Source organism: Anastrepha obliqua, chromosome 5 (assembly GCF_027943255.1).
Source record: "Anastrepha obliqua isolate idAnaObli1 chromosome 5, idAnaObli1_1.0, whole genome shotgun sequence".
Classification (NCBI taxonomy): Eukaryota; Metazoa; Arthropoda; class Insecta; order Diptera; family Tephritidae; genus Anastrepha; species Anastrepha obliqua.
This window is the reverse complement of record NC_072896.1, coordinates 127,923,163-127,946,268: the sequence shown is the minus strand read 5'-3', so window position 1 is coordinate 127,946,268 and position 23,106 is coordinate 127,923,163. Positions and strand designations below refer to the sequence as shown.

General features: G+C 34.4%; 4 protein-coding genes across 12 annotated transcripts; 3 read left to right on the top strand and 1 right to left on the bottom strand.

Annotated features, from left to right (window-relative positions):
• Window positions 1-1,090: 1,090 nt before the first annotated feature.
• LOC129249195 (probable proteasome subunit beta type-2) lies at window positions 1,091-1,981 on the top strand. Its single transcript, XM_054888869.1, has 3 exons — window positions 1,091-1,281; window positions 1,347-1,572; window positions 1,630-1,981. Exons 1-3 carry the CDS (start codon window positions 1,191-1,193, stop codon window positions 1,919-1,921), a joined length of 609 nt encoding a protein of 202 aa, XP_054744844.1. The 5' UTR covers window positions 1,091-1,190; the 3' UTR covers window positions 1,922-1,981.
• A 28-nt stretch (window positions 1,982-2,009) lies between these two features.
• LOC129249194 (putative tRNA pseudouridine synthase Pus10) lies at window positions 2,010-3,763 on the bottom strand. The gene is made up of 3 exons (XM_054888868.1): window positions 3,546-3,763; window positions 2,741-3,483; window positions 2,010-2,636 (listed from the first exon to the last, which is right to left on the bottom strand). Exons 1-3 carry the CDS (start codon window positions 3,663-3,665, stop codon window positions 2,030-2,032), a joined length of 1,470 nt encoding a protein of 489 aa, XP_054744843.1. The 5' UTR covers window positions 3,666-3,763; the 3' UTR covers window positions 2,010-2,029.
• A 28-nt stretch (window positions 3,764-3,791) lies between these two features.
• LOC129249196 (NADH dehydrogenase [ubiquinone] iron-sulfur protein 5) lies at window positions 3,792-4,886 on the top strand. Its single transcript, XM_054888870.1, has 3 exons — window positions 3,792-3,915; window positions 4,126-4,343; window positions 4,418-4,886. Exons 2-3 carry the CDS (start codon window positions 4,131-4,133, stop codon window positions 4,508-4,510), a joined length of 306 nt encoding a protein of 101 aa, XP_054744845.1. The 5' UTR covers window positions 3,792-3,915; window positions 4,126-4,130; the 3' UTR covers window positions 4,511-4,886.
• Window positions 4,887-6,009: 1,123 nt separating this feature from the next.
• On the top strand, window positions 6,010-22,825 carry LOC129249192 (nicotinate phosphoribosyltransferase). Of its 9 annotated transcripts, none has more exons than XM_054888864.1 (13): window positions 6,010-6,217; window positions 7,610-7,835; window positions 11,749-11,919; window positions 11,982-12,108; window positions 12,911-12,994; window positions 13,060-13,187; window positions 14,075-14,215; window positions 14,300-14,471; window positions 15,214-15,567; window positions 17,676-17,941; window positions 18,050-18,176; window positions 21,155-21,437; window positions 21,690-22,825. In XM_054888864.1, the coding sequence occupies exons 2-13, from the start codon at window positions 7,739-7,741 to the stop codon at window positions 21,765-21,767; spliced, it is 2,028 nt and encodes a 675-aa protein (XP_054744839.1). In that variant the 5' UTR covers window positions 6,010-6,217; window positions 7,610-7,738; the 3' UTR covers window positions 21,768-22,825. The 9 variants fall into 9 exon arrangements, with proteins under 9 accessions (XP_054744839.1, XP_054744840.1, XP_054744838.1 ...); XM_054888865.1 differs by having other exon boundaries at window positions 6,010-6,258; window positions 7,669-7,835; XM_054888863.1 differs by having other exon boundaries at window positions 6,010-6,258; window positions 7,628-7,835.
• Window positions 22,826-23,106: the final 281 nt, after the last annotated feature.

The following is a 23,106-nucleotide window of genomic DNA, read 5'->3' as shown; positions in this document are numbered from 1 at the left end:
ACCTCGTTGTCAAGGTGTTGTATTGGGGACATCAGGAGGCAGCCCGTCCCTGTCCGAAAGGAAGTGTTTTGGCATGTTTGGAGCTTTATCCACTGCGTGTCACTGGTTCCAGGCGACCAGACAGGCGCAGCATAGTTTAGAACCGGCCGGCCAATTGCCTTAAATGCCGATAGCAACAATTCTTTGTTTTTGCCCCAAGTGCTGCCGGCAAGCGATTTGAGAACCTTGTTGGGATTTTGGACGTTAGTGGCAATTGCGGTTGTGCGCGCAGAGAAGGAGAGCAAACTGTCGAAGGTTACACCCAAAATTTTAGGATTATTTACCGTCGGAATTGGTGTCTCATCGACTTTTACCTTGAAAGGCAGTTTGACCTCCTTTGTCCAGGTGGGCTAGTTTACAGGGACGGCAGCCCTCGGTCGGGGAAAACCCGGGTCATTCCGGTAACGTGGCTGCCATGGGAACGTACAGGGAATGTCGTTGCATTGAGCTCCTTCTGTTCCTACTTGCTGTGTGCGTCTTGATATTATTCCACAAATGGAGGGATCTATAGTTTTGAACCGTTTCCGAACGGTGATAGTGTTTTAGGAGACTTTTTCATCACAAACACACTCTCGGAGGTCTACCGTTGCCAGCGGAGGACAACAACGTTTCTATTATTTGATAATTCGTGCCCGCGGTTTTGAACCCATGTACTTCTGAATGGTAGCCAATCACGCGGCTGTTAACACCTTCACATGGATTGACGTGATATGAATTGACAACAAAAAATTATGTAAGGTGCAGTTAATTTGATATTTAATTTCAAACTGAATATTCTCATCGTGCTGAAAGAATTTGGGCCTCCTAAGAAAAGAGGGAGGGAAACTTTGTCAAAGCTATTTACATCAAGTGATCGCAGTAAATATTTTTTGAACGCATTAAATTTTTTGCGAATAAATTTTTGAACTTCAGATCGCATAATCTTCAATTTCAACTTTTTGATGTTGAGTGAAATAGGAAGTGGTTTTTACTACGATACATAAGTAAAACTCAGAATACCCTACTTGCACTTCATTATCGATAGTGCTTTAGAAGCAGCCAACTTCACTGTAAATGAGACAACTTATGAATTGCTTGTCATTCCCGGTTATAACAAAGTTTGATTGCAATTTCATTGAATATTTTAATACAAATAAATATAAATTATAACAATGGAGACAATTTTGGGTATACGAGGAGATGATTTTGCCATTGTTGCTGCTGATACAACTCAGGCCCGTTCCATAGTTGTAATGAAGGAAGGTGAATAATCAAGAATTGATATTTGTTTCTTCTTGCAATGAAATTACAATTCTCATTTCTGACAGATGAAATTAAAATTCACAAGATTTCCGACAGTCTTGTATTTGCTACAATGGGTGAATCTGGTGATACAGTGAAGTTTACCGAGTTCATTTCGAAAAATATTGCTCTATATAAGATGCGCAACAACTATGAGTTGTCTCCCAAGGAGGCTGCACATTTTACTCGCAAGAATCTTTCCGATTATCTGCGCAGCAGAACACCCTACCAAGTGAATATGATGATAGCGGGGTAAGAAACATTTGACTAATAGTGAATATTGCCGAAAGAATAATATATATTTTTCAGATACGACGAAAAGTCGCAGAAATCCGCTTTGTACTTCATTGACTATTTGGCTAATTCTGTTGAGGTGAAATACAGCGGGCAAGGCTACGGTGCTATGTTTTGCCAAAGTATCTTTGATAGAGAATATAAAAAGGGCTTAAACAAAGATGAAGCTTACAAAATTTTGGAACACTGTGTTAAGGAAATCCAGAAACGACTTGTAATAAATCAAAAGAATTTTAAAGTCTCTATTGTGAATAAGGATGGAGTGGCGTCAATGCCCGATATTAGAGCGAAGATTGAATGTAATTAACTTATGAACTAAGTTGATTTTGTTCTTTATACGAAATTTTAATAAAAATTAATCGATTAATTTGTGTTCTTTACAATAAAACAAGCACTATGATTAAACGGTAATGTATTAGTCCGTAACTGTTGGTGGCCAATCTAAATCTATTTCCATTACGTCAAGTGCGACAATGTCAATGGGCTGGCCAATCAATGATGCCACTGATGGTTTTGTGCGTCCGAATTCTCCATATACTAACTCTTTAATATATGTTCCAGCCTGTGTCACAACATCAAGTATTATTAGGCATTTATTTTGTTGACAAACTGACGCTTTAAGGCTGTATACCGTTCGAGGACGTGTGTGCAGGGGTCTACGGTGTAATACTCGTATTGGCGTTTTTTGTTGAATTTCAAACCCTTGTTCTAAATTCAATTTTTTTAAAATGTCTGTCGTCACAGGTCTAGAGAGTTGGCAAAGTGCACGATAACATTTTCGTTTTTGTTCTTCTCCCATTTTAATGTGGGACAAATCTTCTCGTGCCACTACTTGAAGATCGCGGACAGATATTTTTTGTGAGGCATCGATATATCCCTTCATTTGCCGAGCTTGTTCAGGTGGCAAAGACACGCGAAAAGCATTCTGTATTTCCAATACGAACGGGCGGCCGGCGCCAAGGCATCGTACATCTACATCCTCTCTACCGCTCGACATAAAATTTACTTTTTTTGTATCATCGCTGCGAAAAGAAAATCATCAAATTTAAATATATGTATATACATTATGCATGTAGATATTCATATTAATACATATATGTTTATAAATTGGAAAAATTGCACTTGCCAAAAGTGTGGAGCTATATTACGTATAATAATCTCTTCTATACTGTCGCTCATGACTCTTTCGCCATTTAATACCCATGGAGTATGTGAAAGATGCCTTGAAATCTTTCTATATCGCCCAGCTACATATGTTGAAGGACCGAGCAGCGAAATGTTATCCAATTTCAGACTTTCATTTGGTATTGAGGGTGGCACAGGAAATACCTCTTTAAACAATTCCGAACTGACTCTTAAAGGTGTATATTTTTTCTCAATCAACGACCGCGAAATTGGTTCCAACTTCTGCCCTTTTTTGGGAGGATGAACCACGTTATTCAGTTTCCCTAATCGAGCTATGCCTTCTTCTTCTTGTGCATGACATAAATTTATGTTTATCATAAGGCCATTATTGATATCATAATTTTTTCTCAGACTTTCACAAATTGTTGGGTTCAAAATGAGCTTTATTGCTTCTTTCACAGAAACATCTGGAGACCGATCCAGACTAATATCGCTGCCAAATTTGTCTAAAAGTGCGTACCACATTGACAATTGCCGTAACTGCAGAACTATTGGTATACTGATAGCAACAACAATACCGCCGCATTCATATTTTTCAATGTCGGTACATAATATTGCCTGCAGGAGCTGCTCCTTAAAACTGTTTGAAAACAAATCTAAACATGTTGGACAAACATTCTGACGTTTTTTTTTATTCGCAGGGTCAGAAGTTCCATCCGATTCATCTTTCAATTCAACACTGACCTGAAATAAAAAAAAATTAAATATTACTTTCAATTTACAAATAATAATTAACAAATCTGTACCCGCTCAAAATATTCCTTTTGATTTTGATATTCATTGCCGCGGGCTTTAAGATAACGCAACTGGCAGAATTGACATACACCACACTCTCTGAGATAGTCAACTAGATCCTGGTTCTTCATTTTTACAATTCAACTATATTGAACACTAAGTATTTAGACGATGTAAACACAACCCACGATGTCGCAGTGCAGTACCAACCTCAAAAAGTCGAAATGTTTTAAGAACACACACTCTATTGCCGACAATGTAGCTGTCACAAATCAGCTGTTTGCATTGATGGTCCCATCAAACAAAAATAAAAATATTTTAGTACATTTTCTTTTGCAATAGTTCTTACTATTTCGGAAAAAACTCTGTTCTTATAAATCGGTAACTATTTAAAATAGTGAAAACTGTAGATTTTTCACTTAATAATTATCCAACATAGATTAAGTTTGATAATATGAAACTAGCATGTCTTGATTTAAATCATTGTTACGTCACTGCTTTCACAAAAAAAGAGCATGCAATTTATAATCATGGGCACTGCTCGGAAGGTTTTTGTTTTAAAATCTTGATAATTGCATTGGCTTATTTCAGTTGCCATGTCTCTGGGTCCATTTTTGCGTACGCCATTTACCGATTTAACTGGTTGTTTGATCAATCACCAAAGCTACGAAAAATGCGGCAAAATGGAAATGGAAATGATGGAATGCCTTGAAGCTTATGGAGTTGAAAGAGGTCAGAAGATGTGTGCTGATATTATAGCGGATTTCAGTGAATGTGTTGGTGTGCGCAAACAACTATTGAGGTTCCATGTAAGTTGCTGGTGTCTATGCATATATAAAAGCTGATTAATAGTATGCAAATTTCCTTTATTTAAAACTTCCAGGCAATGCGTGGTGAACGCCTAAAGCAGTACTATTTTGGAGATCGCAAAAAGGACGAATTATTTGCTGAGCCTCCCAGAGCTGACGCTTACTAATATGATATTTTTTTTAAGGTAGCCTCGTGGTAAATAAAAATCGTATTTCAAGAATTAACAAAACGCAAGTCACAACTTTATAAACAAAATCTCTACTGAGAAGGAATACATTTTAGATTTTCAGTATCTGTTCGAAAATGCATCAAGATTTGCAGTATGTGCACAACTAGGAACGCTGCCTACTTCACATGATGCAGGTGCAGTAAGTAAAATGGAAATGTTATTCAATAGTTGACGGTCAAAAAGTGATAATTTGTTTGGATATACGAGTAAGAAAGTTGAAAGCATATAAAGAGAGAACGCTTTGTGTTTAAAAATAAAAAGAAAAAATTCTTGAAAATAAATAATTGTTTGGAGCAATGCAATTATATTCCAATGATGTATTTTATTCCCGTTCCTCTTTTAATGTAAGTTTTGGCATAGAATAGTTTATGTTTTAATTGTTCAATAACAAAATTAGCGGTATCATTAACTCAAATCAATACCGAAAACGAATATTCTCTCACAAAGAGAAGAAAATGCAAAAAGTTAACGGGAGAAAAAGAAATATCAGCAAAGCTTGTTTACAATTTTGCGTTGTCCAAAAATTATCGCATCTAACTGTAAACTGAAAAATTTCAGGTCGGCACAAGGGCAGAAGTATACAAAAGACCACATTCATCAAAAAATAAATTTGTTTCTCTTCAAATTTTTCCAACACAAAATAAGTGTCTCTCTTACTCTCTAAATTTGTATGCGGAATCTTTGCGTGCGCATTGATTTTGTTTTAGAAATAGAGGGACCTACAGTTTTAAGCCGAGTCCGAACGGCAAATGCTTTTTTATGAGGAGTTTGTTCATGCCAGAAAAACACTTTTAGGTTTGCCATTACTTCCGAGGGACGATCGCTATTAGAAAAACTGTATCTATCATTTGGTGTTTCATGCACGGAGACTCGAACTTGCGCCCTACCGAATGGTAGTTACTCACCCAGCCATTCGGCTACGGCGGACCAATCCTATTTCTTTATTCGAGTGTTTATATCTACGTTATTTTTAAATTTTTTTCGTTTGATCGGGCTCGAGAGGTACGTTCTCGATTGGCTCGCATTATTGATCCGCCGAGGAGAAAATACAGATGGTATGGTGAACATTAGACCGTTAACCGACTCTGCGATTTTGAAGGAATCAACTGATTTGCTGACGTTACACAATGTTTACGACAAAAGTGAGATTGTGTTAGTGATATAATAAAAAAATTAACACAGCCATTACTCATATTACTTTCTTGTAGTCTAAATCACTGTACTGTAAGAATGCATTTGAAATGGGCGAGCAGAATTTCGCTGCCGAGTCACAATTTTTCTTCGGATGGCCAAACCTTGTAATCTATCATCCTTGATTGTGCCTACTTCAGGTATTGAGAAGACTAAATATTTAAAAGCAAATAATTTAGTTTGCGGTTTTCGGAAGACGCCACCTTCAGTATTCTGTATACCGTGGTAAAGTACCACATCACTGCCGTATCGACACTATCACAGGTGTCTGAACTCATTTGCTCTCAAGTGCCAAATACGACAGCCTTAAAATTGACAAATTAGTTTACATATGCATATATGCATTTAAACATATTTATACACACTTGACATCTGTTCTTATCAGAAATAACATTCACCTAAGAGGGAAAATTATTTACAGATTCGTAAATTGGCGGAAGGAAGTTGTGAAATGTTAGCGCAAAGTAGGATATTCGCATAAAGTGTACCAAAAGGTGGAAATTATTAACAAGTTAATAAGTTTAGTCACAATAGTTGCGGTGCTAAAATGCAAAGTTAACTACAGTTTGTTGATTTATCAAATGTTGATTTGTTGGGTCATACAGTCCGTAAGTTGTTAGTGAGCTTTACTGGTTTGGCAATATATGATTACATATATTTGAACAAGGTTTAACCACCCCAAATAAGTCGAAAGGAGGGACTCCCTCCGACCTTCAGGTAACCTTCAGCTACACCTCACGTGTGCCTCACATTTGATTGGTTTGATGCTCTTATTGGCGCTGTGCATTAAGCAACTGCACTGCTTACTTCATGTGAATTACTGTTTTGTTATCGCTGCTAAGTAACCCAAAATAAACAAAATTAGGGTTATAAATTTTAAAAAGTCGTCAAAGACTTGTTTAGTGCTTACAGTGTAGTGAACCAACAGCTATTAACATAAACCGGTGGATAATAATTTTATTTTAAAGTAAGAAAAAAATATAGATATACATATATGTGTATACTATGTATGTACGTGTATATAGTTAGGATAAACTTCTATTTGCATTTCACCATTATAAAAAAAACCTAGGTATCTTTTAAACTAATTAAAAAAAAGTTCAACATCTACTTCCAGTGATAAGCCTGCCCACAGTGCCATAATCATATTTTGTTTTTATTTAAAACAAGTGCCTACATACGTATAGCATTTGAACTTGCATTTGGATGAACTGATAACCGATATTTCCTTATGTTGTTATGGATGTGTTAACTGCATATTCAAGTCGCAGTACTCGTGTGTAATTTTGAATCACTGTGACCATTCCGAACTTTTCTATTTTTATGATGCAAATACTTTTATTTTAGTCAATGTTATAAATTTTCTGTAAAATGTTACGAACTCAAAAAGGATAGTATAATTGAAACGGTTTTTTGCATAAACATATCAACAGGGCTCATAGGAGGCAGCATTGTACAAGATTTTCTTAAAATTTATTTATTTTCTCAACGGAAATAACCGGTTAAATAACTTTTATATTGGGATTTAATACTACATAGTTACTTTAGGATTATCTTTGATGTATATATGTATATTATGTATGTATATATGTACATCTAACTCCCTATGCTTTCGCACTTGCTTCAATTTCAATCTCTCTCATGTGACTTAAGTTTCATATGCTGTAATAAGAGTTTAATGCGATCGCAGTACATAATAGAATTGAAATAGGTAAAATATGTATGTTCATATTCAATTTATTAAAGTATGTAATAGGAAATATACAAACAAATGTTCAAATTTAATTTTACTCTTTTAAACTGTGATAGATAGTATAGTACTTTTGGGCTGGTTTATATTTGCAGAAGAAAATTTACTTTCAGAAGAGTTAATAATCAAAATATATAAAATTCAAATAATTCAGCGACGCATGTGTATCGTGTTCCTAAGACATTGTTTGTATCTAAAGCAACAAAAAGCGCAGAAAAATTAAAATGGGTGACCGTGAACAACAAAGTTGTAATTCTGGTGGTCAATTTATGGATCGGGGACGCATGAATCAAAATGGTGTTGTGCAACCTCTTTTAACAGGTAAGTCGGCTTAACGGTTTTACTGTGGTATGTTCCTTTCCAAATTAGAATACGTAGGTTAGGCTAGGTTGGACTTGGCCAGTAGGCCACATATACAACAGACATTAATCTATAGTGATACCAAGTATTTGTCTTTAATAGACAGTTTAGTTAATTTAAGTAGGCTGTCACTCTTTCTAAGGTTGAAAATGATGCCGAACCTAAGCAGTATATTCGTGGTTTGCTAATGGCATGGCAGCGGCAGAGTAGGTGTTTCAGAGTTCCTCTCGCGTTAACTTTGTTACATATTGTGCATATATCGTTCGACACTAGCTTCAGTTTGGCCGCGTACGATGGAGTGAGACAGTGTCCCGTCAGTTAGAATACGTAATACAAAACATTATTCTGGATGCAACCTGGACATCTCTTTGGCATAAAGGGTGGCATACGGTTATATCCCTCCCGAAGATATTTTCACGACACAATTGTTTCTGTTGATATTCGTGTTAACAATTTTCCACATGCTCTCAATAGGATTAAGATAGAGGTATTAGGCAAGGTAATAAAGAGATATACATAATTATATTTGTTCTGAAGGCGGCAGGTCTTACTTATACACTTTAGAAGCATGTTGAGGCTGCAGTCCTGTTGGAATCTCTATTTGTGGAGCATGTTTACTTAACATTTTGCAAGTCTATTTGTTGATGAACTCATGCTTATCGCAAAATATACTAGTCTATGGGTTTTTGTTACAATAACTGTTATATAAATATATTCGAAAGATTCAAATTTCTTTCTTTAATAATTAGTTATTCAAGACCCTGCAGAGGATTAGAAAACTAATTTTTCTCCAAAACATCTGCTTCTATATAAGTTCAATTTGTGTCTCGTAGTATATGCTGAAAGTCCTTGGTGTAAATTTGTCTTTCCAATGGCCGAGAGTCTTAGTTACGAGTGTCTTTTTGCAATGTAATATAACTATTGCTAGTTTAGCAAATAAACAAAAAAATTAATTTTGCAAAACAAAAAACGCAAAACAAAAAAAAACACAAATTGGAAAAACATCTCCAAACTTAATTTACGAAAAATTATTATATGTCTCGGTAGCCTGTTATCGCACACAAATGTGGTGAGGTTAACTACCTTTTATATATATAAATTTACTTAACCTTGGGACTAGGGCTCTTGCTATTGGGTCAATCGAATATTCGAATACCATATTCGTTGGATAAAAATACTCGGTCGGAATACTTATTCGAATAGCCGAAAGCTATCGACTATTCGGTTAACCGCTCATTTTCGAAAATTCGTTTAACCGTTGATTTTTAAGGGGAGCTCCTCCAGATCAGGCTTTTCAATAATTTTTTGTGGAAAACTGAGAGTATTTATTATCTTAATCATGTTTTCAAAAGTTGTTTTTTAAATAAAAAAATGGCTGCTTAAACGTAATTTGCGCCGTGAAATGTACAGCCTCTTGTAATCAACTGAAATCAACCAGACAAAAATTTTTCATTAAAATAAGTTATTCCGTTTTGCACTTACCTATTTTTAACAAAATAAAAGAAAAATGAAAATTTGAACTGAAAAAGGTAAAAATTACACTTTTTTATAAACAAATTGATCAAAACAATATTTTTAGTGGTAATTAATATGTGTAAAATTTGAGGTATATGCAAAAGCAATATGTTAAAGAATATCCCTGTACAATTTTAAGTTGATATCTTGATTACTTTTTGAGTTATATTCGACAGCGCGTAAAAACGTATTTCGAGAAAAACGAGATTAAAGTTTTCATTCTTACTTATCTTTCGTTCGACGCTTATCACTTCACTGACTTTATAGAAACTTTTTAGACTTTCTGTTAAGCTTAAAACATTGAAAAGATATTCTTTAGATTGTAAATGAGTTTTTAAAACGAAAATAAAGGAAAATTTGAAAGTGCTGGAGGAGCAGCCCCCCTTAATTAGGGACCTCTGAATTGGTGCCGCCTCTGTACGTCAGACGGTTTGTTTTATGTGGAGATTTTTCATGACACAAATGCACTCGGAGGTTTGTCATTGCCTGTCGACGAGGGATCGCTATTAGAAAAAACCTTTGCTATCTTCTTGTGTTTTATATCTACAATGCCCCGGCCTTACCGTCGGGTAGTTTTTGTTCACAAATGACCGTAGATTGTCTTTGTGGCCTATTTTTTGCTATACACCAATACAGTAGCTCACCGAAGTATTTTGTATGCACAAATTAGATTTATTTAATTTATTAAGTAAACTAATTTACTGTTTTAAATGGATATTATAATTGCTGTGCATTGCCTAAAGAAATTCGGTAGTCAGCAGTAGAAATAATATACGGTTAAGTAATTGTAACAAATTACGTGCATTGCAATTAGACTTAGAGATTTGCTCATATTTAAATTCATTTTGTTTGCAATTTTGCTACCGTTCATATCGAAAATGCCAAAAGGTAAATAATTAACTACAACTGGAAAAATAATTATTTTATATGTATTTTCACAATGAAGGAAAGTCTAGAAAATACATTTATAAAATCTTTGGCCGATGCCGCTAAATGATAGAAAACGTAATAAAACGGCGTGAAGAACGCAGTAATTTAGGAAATATAACACGAGGTGGTCGATTAAAGTTGCTGGCAGTCAGAGAAGAACTCCATATTTTAAAATAATGTTGCGAAAACCCACATGTATTAGACCCAAACACTAAAGACAAACTAAATACAATACTTCACACCCAAATATCCAATGAGATATGGCGCACAGTACTCGGGAGTAATAATACTCATGGTCGGGTAACACGGCAAAAGCCGGTCTGATACGTTCCCACGACTGTCGGTTCTACGTAACCGGAACGACGCGGATTTATATCCGGCCAAGGACTGTCACTTCAGCAGCATTCCTCGTATATTTATGGGGAATGTTTATACTGCTACAACCGGTCTTATAAAAATATTGTACGTAAATAAAGAATAACAACATATATTCTCCAGCACCTAAATAAAAAGTTTTGAGTTATAGAAAACCGTAATCTTTAGTGACAAACGTAAGTATCACATTTTTGAATCGGATGGTCAGCGTGGCGGAAGCCAAATGAAGCGCTGGGAATCAAAAACGGAGCGAATCAAAACTGAGAATCTGTCATGGTAGCTAAGAGTTTCAGAAAACTATTGTTTTTAACGATGGATAGGAGCAGAACATCACTCAAAAAGCGAGTTTTTATTTCAACACGACAACGATACCAGGCATACAGCTATGGCGTTAAAATGTGGATACTTTTCCACACAAAGCACTTGCAAACACCTCCCTAAAGTCCTGGCATCAACCCTATAGGAAATGTTTGGTTATATCTCGAGGATAAGGTGAGGAAACACCAAATTTTATCAAAAAGTGACCTTAACTCTGTTTCCCGCGAGGAATGGAGAAATATGCCTCCCGAGATTTGTCGAAAGTTGGGTTGTTTCCACAAATAATGGTTTTTTTGCGATATATTAAATATGATGAATTCTGATTTTTTTTGTATATTGTTAAGTTTATATGAAAAATAACTATTATTTTTAAGTTTTGGTGAATTATTTATGTAGTATAACCCTCTAATTTTAGTAACTTATAAAATACTTTATAAACAATACAAAAATTTAAATATTTAATTGTCCATCTCCACATGCCAATACTTATGTGAGCTCGGTGAGACAGTTGCAAGAATAGGGCAAAATGTTTATGGCCAAAAGGACAAATTTGTATTCAGTAAAAGAAACAGTTAGGTGCAGTAAGAACTGTACAGTGTAACTAGATTTTTATTCTTTCCTATGCAAAAATAAAGTATATATTATATTTTATATGAGTATATACATCTTTTGTTTATTTTTTTATACTTTCAGTTTTCATTCGATCATTAATTTCAAATACAATTGAATTTTTTAGATTTATACCAGATAACTATGGCTTATGCTTATTGGAAGTCAGGCAAAACTGTCGACCACGCTGTGTTTGACTTGTTTTTCCGCACAAATCCGTTTCACGGGGAATTCACTATATTTGCTGGATTGGAGGAATGTCTCAAGTTTTTGGACAGTTTTCATTATTCCGATAGCGGTAATATATTATATGTTTTTTTATTGCTTAAATACGAAATTATATTTCTTCTTTACTCGCAGATATTGAATACCTCCGACAGACACTACCCGAAGGTGTAGAAAATGAGTTTTTTAACTACTTGGCCAGTTTGACAGCAAAAGATGTTACTTTATATGCCATTGACGAGGGTACAGTAGCCTTTCCAAGGTAATACATTTATGACTTCTCTTTTGGTTGATGATACGTGCCTAATTTTGATAAGAAATAAGTATTGCCTTTTATATTTCAATAATTGGCGTTATTTTAAGAAGCGTGAAGGCTTAACTCTTTGCACTTGAGGCCATTTCCGCGCAGACAATCGCACAGCAACTCGAAGCGTTTTGTAGCGCTTTTGGTGAAATTACCGCTAACTAAAACTGATTACATACATAAAAAACACAAAAAATTTTAATTTTCAATATTTAATGAGCTCCTCCTCCTATTTGTGATGTGCGGCTTGATGTTTTCCACTAATGAAGGGACCTAGAGTTTTACGCTGACTCCAGATCGGGGTTTTTTATAAGGATCTTTTTCATGAGAGAAATGCTCTCAGAGGTTTGTCATTGCCTGCCGAGGGGCGACCGCTATTAGAAAAAACTTGTTCTACTATTTTTCAGTTTCATGCACGGAGACTTGAACCTACGTACTACCGAATGGTAGTCACACACCAACCCGTTCGGCTAGGGCGGTAACCATTTCTTAAACATTAGTCTTTGTAATTTTTCTTCGTATGATATTTGATGTAACACTGCCGAGATGGCACAAAATTTCGCGTATATAAAAAAAACGCAACTCTTGAGATATATGTATACGTACACTCGTAATCTCTACAGTATACTTATACATTATATGAAAGTGCAAAAAATTTTAATCACAGGAAATAAGTGAATTACATCTTTATTTAAAGACTGAAATAATTTACAACAGCATATTTATATACGTACATATGTGTCTGCATTTAATGAAATAGGGTCCCCATTATCAAAGTTGAAGGCCCCTTGATAATTGTGCAGTTACTGGAGACAACATTATTAACACTGGTAAATTATGCGAGGTATATATTTGAAGTTCTTTATTCGTTTCTGTGAATGTTCAATCCTAATCCCTTGTTAATTGCAGTTTAATGGCTACGAATGCGGCACGTTATCGCATGGTGGCTGGGAAGCATGTAAAGCTGTTGGAATTTGGCTTACGACGCGCTCAAGGACCCGATGGCGGGCTATCGGCTTCAAAATATTCCTACACAGGTAATTGTAATATCCTTTCATGCATTTTTTATTCGACTTAATTTTTTTCGATCGCTGCTTTATGGCTGTATCCACAAAAAACAATAAATTAATATGAGAATGAAGGCCAAAAGAAGGAGAATATACTTTTTTCTTTTAATTTGTAATACAAATGAAAAGGTTCGAAGCAGAAAATTGTTGCGAGTTGGTACTAGTACATCGCATGCTTATTGCTTGTAATCAATTAAAAATACTACGCTGCAGATCCACCACCTATATAGGTGCCTCATTGATTTAAATGCCTAAGCCGTTTCAGCTGTGCAAAAGTTTTTTCACCAACTACTTTATGATGTGCTTGCATGCAATCACTTTAATGTGTTACAATTTGACAGGGCATGAGTCAGATGTGAAGTAACACCTTTTCTACACACGTACACACACTATTCATGTTTAAAACTGATATATATAATATAATATATACATATATGCATTACGATTTTGTATATATGCGCATTCATTGTTATTGAGTAATGCTCAAGGCAATAAATAACAAAAAGTGCCCTTAATGTGTCTGGGAATTCCCTTCCAAAAAGTTAACGTAGAAAAGGTGTTTGTATGCAATTAATTTTGCTGTATATCATTCCGTGTCGGGTTATTTTTTATGTGTGACGTAAACTTTCTCGGAAGGATTGGCTAACACAAAACTGCCAACATTGCGAAAGCTTTGGTTGTGTAAAAGTTACTGGAGCGAGAATATGCCTGCTCCAAACTCATAGGCGCACAATTTTTACATAAATATAGATTCAGCTTTTTTCAATAAAAATAAAATTGAGCTGGGTGTGTACCCAATTTCGAGATTACACAAGATTTCACGTTTTTGTTAATTAAAGCTAATATTTGTAATTAAGGTGGTTTCGATGGCACTTCCAATGTACTGGCAGGAAAGCTTTTCAACATACCTGTTAAGGGCACTCATGCTCATGCTTACATAACTTCATTTTCCGGTATTGGCGAGTTAAAGACGCGTTTGTTAAGGCACAAGACAACAGGTATGAGCGGCCAGATTGTGGTCGTATGCACTTAGTAAAGTAAACCAACTTTAAAATATCGGAAACATTTATTTGAACCAATAGGTATTACCGGTGATCTGCTGGATCATGCAGTGCGACATCGCCAGGCGTTGGCACATGTACTCGATGTATCACAAGAGGAGTCAAGCGAAGGCGAGCTGGCGGCAATGGTGTCCTACGCAATAGCATTTCCAGATGGATTCATGGCGCTTGTCGATACGTATGATGTTAAGAGGTATTTCGCTTCTAGGCAGATTCTCTCGGAACAACAATTTTTTCTTAATTTCCTTATTTTGTTGTTGACGTATACATATGTACTTATAGATATTTGTCGTTATATTTTATTATATCCAATACTATAATATTTTTTTAAAATCAAATCAAAACAGTAATTTATAGATTATAAATAGCACGCGTGCGTTCATTTATACAGTATTGGCTAGAACTTTCTATACATCTAGCATAAAGCGTTCCATAAATAAAAAATTCATCTGAAAGAAAGGTGGGAATAAAAAAGAAGTAACTAGCGCTACTGCTTTTGCAAAAACTTGAAGCAAGCGTTTCTGAATGCTATTGTTAACAATTATCGCGATACAATTTCGTTAAAAATAGTTAATTGCAATTTTTTTATTGACAAAACGTTGAATTTTAAACATATTTGCTTAATTAAATAAATAATATATGGATAAGTAGAATTAAATAACGTCGATTTCATAAAAAAAAAACTTTTTAAAAAACATATAATAAATGGGTGCTAATGGTTTGGCCAATACTGTTCTTACTTATACATAAATATAGGCATTTGAGTACAAGGTGCACATACATACATATCCAAATCGGGTAGGTTGAGTATCTTATAATTTTATCCTAATCATTTTATTACGTGTGCAATTGTACCTGTGTGTCGTCTCGCTATTTATTTGAGTATCCTAATTAGTTTCCAAAGAAGTGCAAATAAAACCAAATGTATTTAACAGCAAAGTTCAAACTTCAAAATCAAATAAAGACAACAGTACAACAGATAACAAAATTCAAACCAACTTATCACAATTAAACGGGCACAATCTTCCGGAGGCGGCTAATAAACATGTCACCTATAATAACCTTCAAGCTGCTACTATTAACGGCGGAGCATATGTTGGTGATTTAGTGGAGCATAATTCAACTAAGTCAAGTTCGATTTTGAATTCAACCAGTAAATCTAACATGATTATCCGAAACAAAATTTCTGTACAATCGCCGAATGATCCCAAAAATCCTACGTCTAATCAGACTATATCCTCATCTCCTCCAAGCGCGTATCTGCCAAAAAGTGTCGAGAAGTCATTCAGGTAAATCATTATTAGGATTTTAATATTCCTCGAGGCTGTTTTCAAATATAATATTTGGTGTGATCTAAATTTCATATCTATTTATGTCTCATTGGCATACATATGTATATTCTTAATTATGTGCTTTGCTGCGATACATCAGTTCCTAACTTCGATCGAATCTCTTTAAATGCTACAGTCAATTAAAAAAATGAATTTTCGTTTTCAAAACATGGCCACATCTGCATATTTATAATTTATTTACCCATAACATTATTGCATTCATATAATTTAATGTTTTCATTTTTTAACACAACTGCGCACACTTACACCTAAGTAATTATTTATGTATGTATATATAATCAATATATGTACATATATGACCACACTTAATGTGAATAGCTAAATGATCAAAATTCACAAAATCTTAGATATTATAGGTATAAACAAGTTGCGATCTGCTAAAAGTATTCTCATTTGACATCCAATTTGGAACTTCAATTAAAGTTAAATATTATCGCCTGGTACCAGAAGTGGTTAGTTTGGCCATGAACCATAACAGCGATTTACTTTTAGTATATGTAAGTGTTGCACATGCACATGCATACCATATACATATATATACATACATACATTCATAAGTAATATTAAAGTTTATACATTTAAGCGTATTTAAATTGAAATTCCCATTTAAAGTGTAAAGTAAATAAATAAGAATGGCGTTTTCATGTGCATATTTTTTGTGTATTCATCGTGTATTGATCGTAAAAAAACCTATGTTTCCTTTATGAAAATATTTACTAAAACGGAAAAACCGAAACCTCAATACAAATGACTTCCCGGCACTATTTTGGCAGAGGTATGTAAAACGAAATTCACACATTTATGTCGTATAACCCAAAATATAAAACGAAATTTCTCATCGCCCGTGGTATCATATACATACATACATATTACAAAACTCAACGTGGGAAATCCAAGCACAAAGAATTTGCACAGATACATTTACAGAATCTAAGTAAAGAGTAATTTTCTCCAATACCTTTGTGCTGTGTGAACTGTGTAAATTTACTAACAAAATTCGATTATGTATTAGAATACATACATACATAAGTACACATAAGTATGGCTGAAAAAGGTACATACATATATAACATTGAAACGTGTTTATTATGTACACACATACATACATATGTAAATACATGCAATAGAGAACTAGAAAAATACATTTGTTTTGTTTCACCGAACTGTTTACTCTATCCTCTCACTAGTCCATCCACAGTTAAAACAAATTGTTTCCGAGAGAGCACACTGCATGGCTTTGTGTTTCTTGTGCATTTTAAAACTTATTAACTATGTATTATTAGCTTGTTGTTGTTCAATTTAATTTTATCATATCGCCATATTAATCCATACTTTTATGTTACCAAAACAAAAACAATTAGCAACATGAAATCACTCGCTAGTGACAATAGATACACACACGTGTACAAATAGGCAAATAGTAGCATCGGGCATAATTGCAGCCCAGTTTGTAGCTCTCCGACTTCTGACTTACAAAGAAAAGCAGCAAAAGTATTTTCACTCTGAAGCACATTCGATACCCATTTTCGAGTATTTTAAGCAATGTTTTTATTGAAAGGCACAATATTAGTATCGTTATATTGACTATCGCTTTCGGGCCGCTTAGATATTGTCCAATGGTGGTACGGTATATCCCAATGGCGTCTTTACTAAAAAGAATAAACACATTTTTATATAAAATACGTAAATGAAATTAAGTTACACGAAAGTTTTTTAAACTCAACCGGATTCCTAACATTTTACCAGTAGTGTTTGCTATTTTTGTAAGATTATTTGAGCAAGTAAATTTATTATTTCGCCAGCATTTTTTTATTTTTCATGTTAGAAAACTAAATAACTCATTTCAAGTTCTCTTCCAAATTATCCCTTTTGGTCAATATTTAAGCGGTTCTATGTTCATGATACACACCGTAGGCATTTCGAGTTTACTCCTAACTGTAAAAAGCATTTATATTAAATTGCACTTATGTATGTCATATATATGCCCATGTTTACAATCGTAATTTTATCTATTCTCTTCTTTCGAAATCGAATTTTGGCAATAGAAGCGGGCTTCTGAATTTCTGTGCTGTCGCCTTGGGACTCAACGATTTGGGCTATCATGCGGTTGGTATCCGTATTGATTCCGGGGATTTGGCGTATTTATCTTGTTTGGCGCGCGAAACATTCGAAAAGGTAGCTGAATGTTTCAAGGTGCCATGGTTCAATAAATTGACAATTGTAGCATCGAATGACATTAATGAAGATACTATTCTCAGTTTGAATGAACAAGGACATAAAATTGATTGCTTCGGTATCGGTACTCATTTGGGTGAGTTCTGCATATGTGTTGGATAAATATACATATGTGTGTACGCATACAAAATTATTTCTAAAAAATACCTAATTGTTGTAAATGTTAATAGTCTTTATTTTGCAGTAACTTGTCAACGACAGCCAGCCCTCGGTTGCGTTTATAAACTGGTGGAAATAAATGGACAGCCGCGTATTAAATTGAGTCAAGATGTCGAGAAGGTCACCATGCCAGGGCATAAAAACGCATTCAGGTACACTCAAATATATGCTGTATGAAATCTACATACAGCATATAATTATTTAATATATCCATATATAGGTATTTTATATTATCATTGCAAAATAACTATACATCGCAAAATTTTAACTTAAAAAACTTTGTTATCAACCTTACTTTTTTTCGCCTCCTATTTGCATTCGAAATAGTTTACTTTTTGTCGTTGTTGGTGTAGCAGCATAAACATTCCCAAACATATACGGGAAATGCTGCTTTAGTGACAGTCCCTGGCAGGATATAAATCCGGGTCGTTCCGGTTACATAGAACCGACTGTCGTGGAAACGAAAAATATTTTCCTCTTCTTCTGTGTTCGAAGAACTTCTTCTTCTGTAACACGTTCTGTTCATTTTCATATTCGCCATAGATTTCTTAGTTACATTCGGGAAATTCAGACAAATTATCTCTTTCAGATTGTGGACCTTCATCAATCTGCGAACATTCTTCACTTATACTATTTATTTCCTGCAATAGCTCCCTAATTTTTGAAATTCCGGACATCCTTGGGATTAGATATAAATTGGAATAAATAAATTAGCCAAAATTAGAAACCTATTTACACACCTAAAATTATAATTTCAAGAAATTGTAGACGCCTATATATCTGAATTTCAGTCACTGCGAAAACAACAGCAAAACTAAAAACTGCGTTATACAATTATTTCTAGAACTTATCACTTGAATGATCTGTAGTAAAATGCAATATTGCAAACAGCAACCGAATAAAAAAATCATAACTATAACATAACTGCCTTGATTTTCTATAGTTATAACGGAAATTGTCATATTTTCCTAGAATTATAACGTAAATTTATCTATCCCTTTGCACTACAGGCCTTATTTTGCTTGCGGGAACCGCCTACATCCAGGCGTGTTACGGTCAGAGCAAACCTTGCAGTATTTTTTGGCTTAGTGCCGTAGCAGCGTTGCCTGATAATTTTCATGCATGAAACGCTATCGTAAGACCGAATCTTCTTCTGCACATGGTATCATTACGTCTGTTATAGGTGTTTGTTTTATGATCTGGATCTACGCCAGGCCAGAAAAAAAGATGCACATACTATAACATTACCACCGCAATGCTTTATAAAGTTTGTACATAACATGAAATTTACTGCTTGTTAGGTTGACGCTAAACATACCTTTTTCCATTAGATCCGAAATTACAGAACTTCGATTCACCACTCCACAAAATGGCGAGCAGAAGTCAGGATGTTTAATTCTTTTTTGCAATAAGTGGCTTACGATGCGCTATGCCCCACGTACATAATTTTTTTTATTCAATCGTCTACACATTGTTTTGGAACTTATGTTGACGACACTTCAATTTGGATCACGCTGGAACTTTTAAATAGGTCTGCCATTGAAGCTATGCATATCAACTCATTTTCTCTAAGAGTGGTTTCGTGCTTAGTGTCTTGTCCCATTTTTGAATTTAAGTACAAGAAGTTTAAGTACAATATAAATCATGTGTTTAATACATCGCAAATGCTTCTATATTTTCAGAGTTATACATATATATACTAGCTTTAACCCGCGGCCCCGCTCGTAGGAGTAGTTTTGAGGGATTTAGGATATGTATATAAAAGAATTATAAACAATAGTTTCATAGAAAATAATTTTTTATTAATAACCATAATATTACAATACCCGGCATCCGTTGCTATGCCTCGTTGAATAAAATCATAACAACCAATCAGAAAAATATCAAGCAAAATTATTTTTATTAATTTTCTATCTCAAACCGGTTTTGAACTTTGCATTTGGGTCATAGTTGAACAGCTTATGCGGATTATGAAGTCTAGAGTTTGCTATAAATAGTGGGAAATAGGAAAACCTAAGATTTTTTTAGATTAAATTTAAGCAAATATTCTATTATTAGTGACGAATGAGAGTGGTGGCGCGGCCTGGGGGCTGTAGGAAAGGAGTTCCATCATAAAAACATGCCTATAACCTTCATTGGGTGAAAATATGAATGTATAAAAATTTTTACGTCATTTGGTGTTGTTTCGTAGTGATGCGCGGACAACGTACAGACATTCACCTTTATAGTATAGATATATATATATATGTATATATATACATGTATATAATTGGCGTATACCCCCGTTTTGGGTGTATGGCCGAGCACCTCCTCCTATTTGTGGTGTGCGTCTTGATTTTGTTCCACAAATGGAGGGACCTACAGTTTCAAGCCGACTCCGAACGGCTTTTTTATGAGGAGCTTTTTCGGCTTCGGCGGCCGCTTCATAGATAAGCTCCTAGATAATTTTATGTTCTGAGCAAACTGCTACTGCTCTTCATAGCACCAGGGTACTGTCGCCATGATTTATAACTAAATTTTTGTTGTTGTTGTAATGCATAAACATTCCTTGGCCGAATATAAATCCGGGTGGCTCCGGTTACGTGGAACCGACTGTCGTGGGAACTACTACATTTTTGTATTTTTCTCTGCTTGTAGAAGTAATTTAACGTTAAAATTAAGTAACGTTAAAAAAGTTTTCTTATCCTTGCTAAATTCGACTCCAGCTATAACCAGTATTGATTGCATGTAAATGAGTTTTATGAAAAAAAGAGGAATATATCAGGCAACAATTATAGGAGCGCATGCCCCCTACTTAGTAAATCACTTTCCAAGAAAAATGTTTTGCTAAGAAGAAAAACTATCGAGAAAATGTTGTCTTGGCATAGAGTGGCAATTTCGTGACCACTATTGTATGTCCGAAGGAAAAGACAAAATTACCGAAGCAGAGGGATTTTCCATGCACTCGTACATATGTATTTGGTAATGCTTTGACATGATGAAATCACTTTTTACTTGTCAAGATTATGTTCTATTTTTATTCTTGGTATTTCTCAGATTTGATTATTTATAGAAAGCAAAGCTTTGTTTTGAACATTCATTTTCTTTGCGATACAATAAATATAATACATATCGGATAACTTTTTTGCAGATTATATAGCGCCGACGGCCATGCTTTGATTGATTTGCTGCAGAAAGTTACGGAACCACCACCGAGTGTTGGTCAGAAAGTCTTATGCCGCCATCCGTTCCAAGAATCAAAGCGGGCCTATGTGATTCCAACACATGTTGAGTTATTGTACAAAATCTATTGGAAGGATGGTAAAATTGTGCAACAGCTGCCGACCTTGGAACAAGTTCGCGAAAAAGTGCAGATTTCTCTTAAGACCTTGCGGAATGATCACAAACGCACACTCAATCCAACACCCTACAAGGTATGATTATGAATATCTGCATATATATTATGTATATATATTACATACATACATATATGAATATGCGCAAAACATCAGTGGACGTATAATATTTGTTTTAATTACATGTTGTAATAAGATCGGTAAATGGAATTGTATTTGTATTATAATCTAAAATTTGTAAAGTATCATAGAATCAAAAGTTAGGCATTGAAAAATAATATATACGAGTATATATTTTTTAAATTAATATTTTTGATTTTCTTTTTCCAGGTGGCTGTGAGCGATAATTTGTATAATTTCATTCACGATTTGTGGTTGCAAAACGCACCGATCGGGGAACTTTCATGATCTATATAATACCCTGGCTTAGTCTTGGCGCAAATCGTACGAGCCTATTGTGAGGAGAGTTTTTGAAACTTGATTGAATAACAAATTTTAAAGTGTTTTAGGTCTATGATGCATACTTGATTGGTTACGTACGATATACCTACATATGTAGAGTATACTTAAGATTAAGGTGACTTAGTTTCAAGCAAATTTAATAGCCACTACCACTTGCACTAACATTGACTAGAGTTGTTCTTTTCATTAAACACGTTGCAGATAATTATTCATACGAAGATAAAGTATCACGTTTATCAGAATTAATATTGCATGCATATATGTATGCACATATATTAGATTGGTAAAGTTAGACGTGCATACATAGATTTATAAATACAGGATGTATGTACGTAAATCATGAAGATTTCATAATTAATATAACAAAATTTCAGCACAACTTTTCAGGAATGCGTCTTGTGCCTTAATGTACACAGACCCCATTGTATATACATATAAATATATGTGATTTATAAGTATAATTGTTACTTATGCAAGTAGGCATGTTTTGTAGGTATGTATGTGAGCTTTTAATAATATTTGCGTTGCAAGTATAAATATGTAGTTTAAAATAGCAGTTGTACTACTCGTACACTCGTAATTGTCAGTTATTTCGGAGTTACAGCCGATGCCAAAAGAAAGAAAGATACAACTTAAATGGATTTGGAAAAAATTAATATTTACTTTTGTTTTAAAATTAAAAGGAAAAACCAGTGTAGTGTTTTATTGCGCTTCAAGTGCATTATTATATGCTCATTCCGATTTATATAACAAATCATCCAGCTCTAGCTTCTGAAAGTCGGTAATATTTTACTATCGAAATTTTGGTGTCTTTTATATTATAAATGCATAATGTAATTTTAATTTTACAGTTAAATATCCATAGCTATTTAAGTCATGTTTTTGTTAATATTAATTATACAGGCAACATATTTTGTACATTTTTAACAGTTTGATGGAATTTAAATTTCAAAAGCTTAGGGACCACAATATTGGAAAAATAAAAGCTTAATTGTTCAACGAGATCCCACTTTGGTTTGATTGTTTCTATGAATGGAAGGTTGGAAACAAAAATGGACACCAGGAAGGAAAAATAAATATTTCAAAAACATTATATTTTATCAGCGTCAAAAACTTTGCCGAGTCAAACAAACAACTTAGATCTTTTTAAGTACATAGACATTTGCAAATTTCTCATGGCTTCAAAGAAGTAACTGCCAAGATATTTGGCAAGGCTTCTTTGAAGTGCAGGGCATTCACAGAGGAGGTGTTGTACCGACTCAATTTCTTCTTCATCTGCACAGCT

Excerpts from the sequence above, each read along its gene's own strand:
- LOC129249195 (XM_054888869.1), top strand. The coding sequence starts at position 1,191 with ATGGAGACAATTTTGGGTATACGAGGAGATGATTTTGCCATTGTTGCT. Across the intron at positions 1,282-1,346 it reads CATAGTTGTAATGAAGGAAG|ATGAAATTAAAATTCACAAG; the intron begins GTGAATAATCAA and ends CATTTCTGACAG. Across the intron at positions 1,573-1,629 it reads GTGAATATGATGATAGCGGG|ATACGACGAAAAGTCGCAGA; the intron begins GTAAGAAACATT and ends TATATTTTTCAG.
- LOC129249194 (XM_054888868.1), bottom strand. The coding sequence starts at position 3,665 with ATGAAGAACCAGGATCTAGTTGACTATCTCAGAGAGTGTGGTGTATGT. Across the intron at positions 3,484-3,545 it reads AAAAGGAATATTTTGAGCGG|GTCAGTGTTGAATTGAAAGA; the intron begins GTACAGATTTGT and ends TTTTTATTTCAG. Across the intron at positions 2,637-2,740 it reads AATATAGCTCCACACTTTTG|CGATGATACAAAAAAAGTAA; the intron begins GCAAGTGCAATT and ends TTCTTTTCGCAG.
- LOC129249196 (XM_054888870.1), top strand. The coding sequence starts at position 4,131 with ATGTCTCTGGGTCCATTTTTGCGTACGCCATTTACCGATTTAACTGGT. Across the intron at positions 4,344-4,417 it reads AACAACTATTGAGGTTCCAT|GCAATGCGTGGTGAACGCCT; the intron begins GTAAGTTGCTGG and ends TAAAACTTCCAG.
- LOC129249192 (XM_054888864.1), top strand. The coding sequence starts at position 7,739 with ATGGGTGACCGTGAACAACAAAGTTGTAATTCTGGTGGTCAATTTATG. Across the intron at positions 14,216-14,299 it reads GTTAAGGCACAAGACAACAG|GTATTACCGGTGATCTGCTG; the intron begins GTATGAGCGGCC and ends TTGAACCAATAG. Across the intron at positions 21,438-21,689 it reads TCAATCCAACACCCTACAAG|GTGGCTGTGAGCGATAATTT; the intron begins GTATGATTATGA and ends TTCTTTTTCCAG.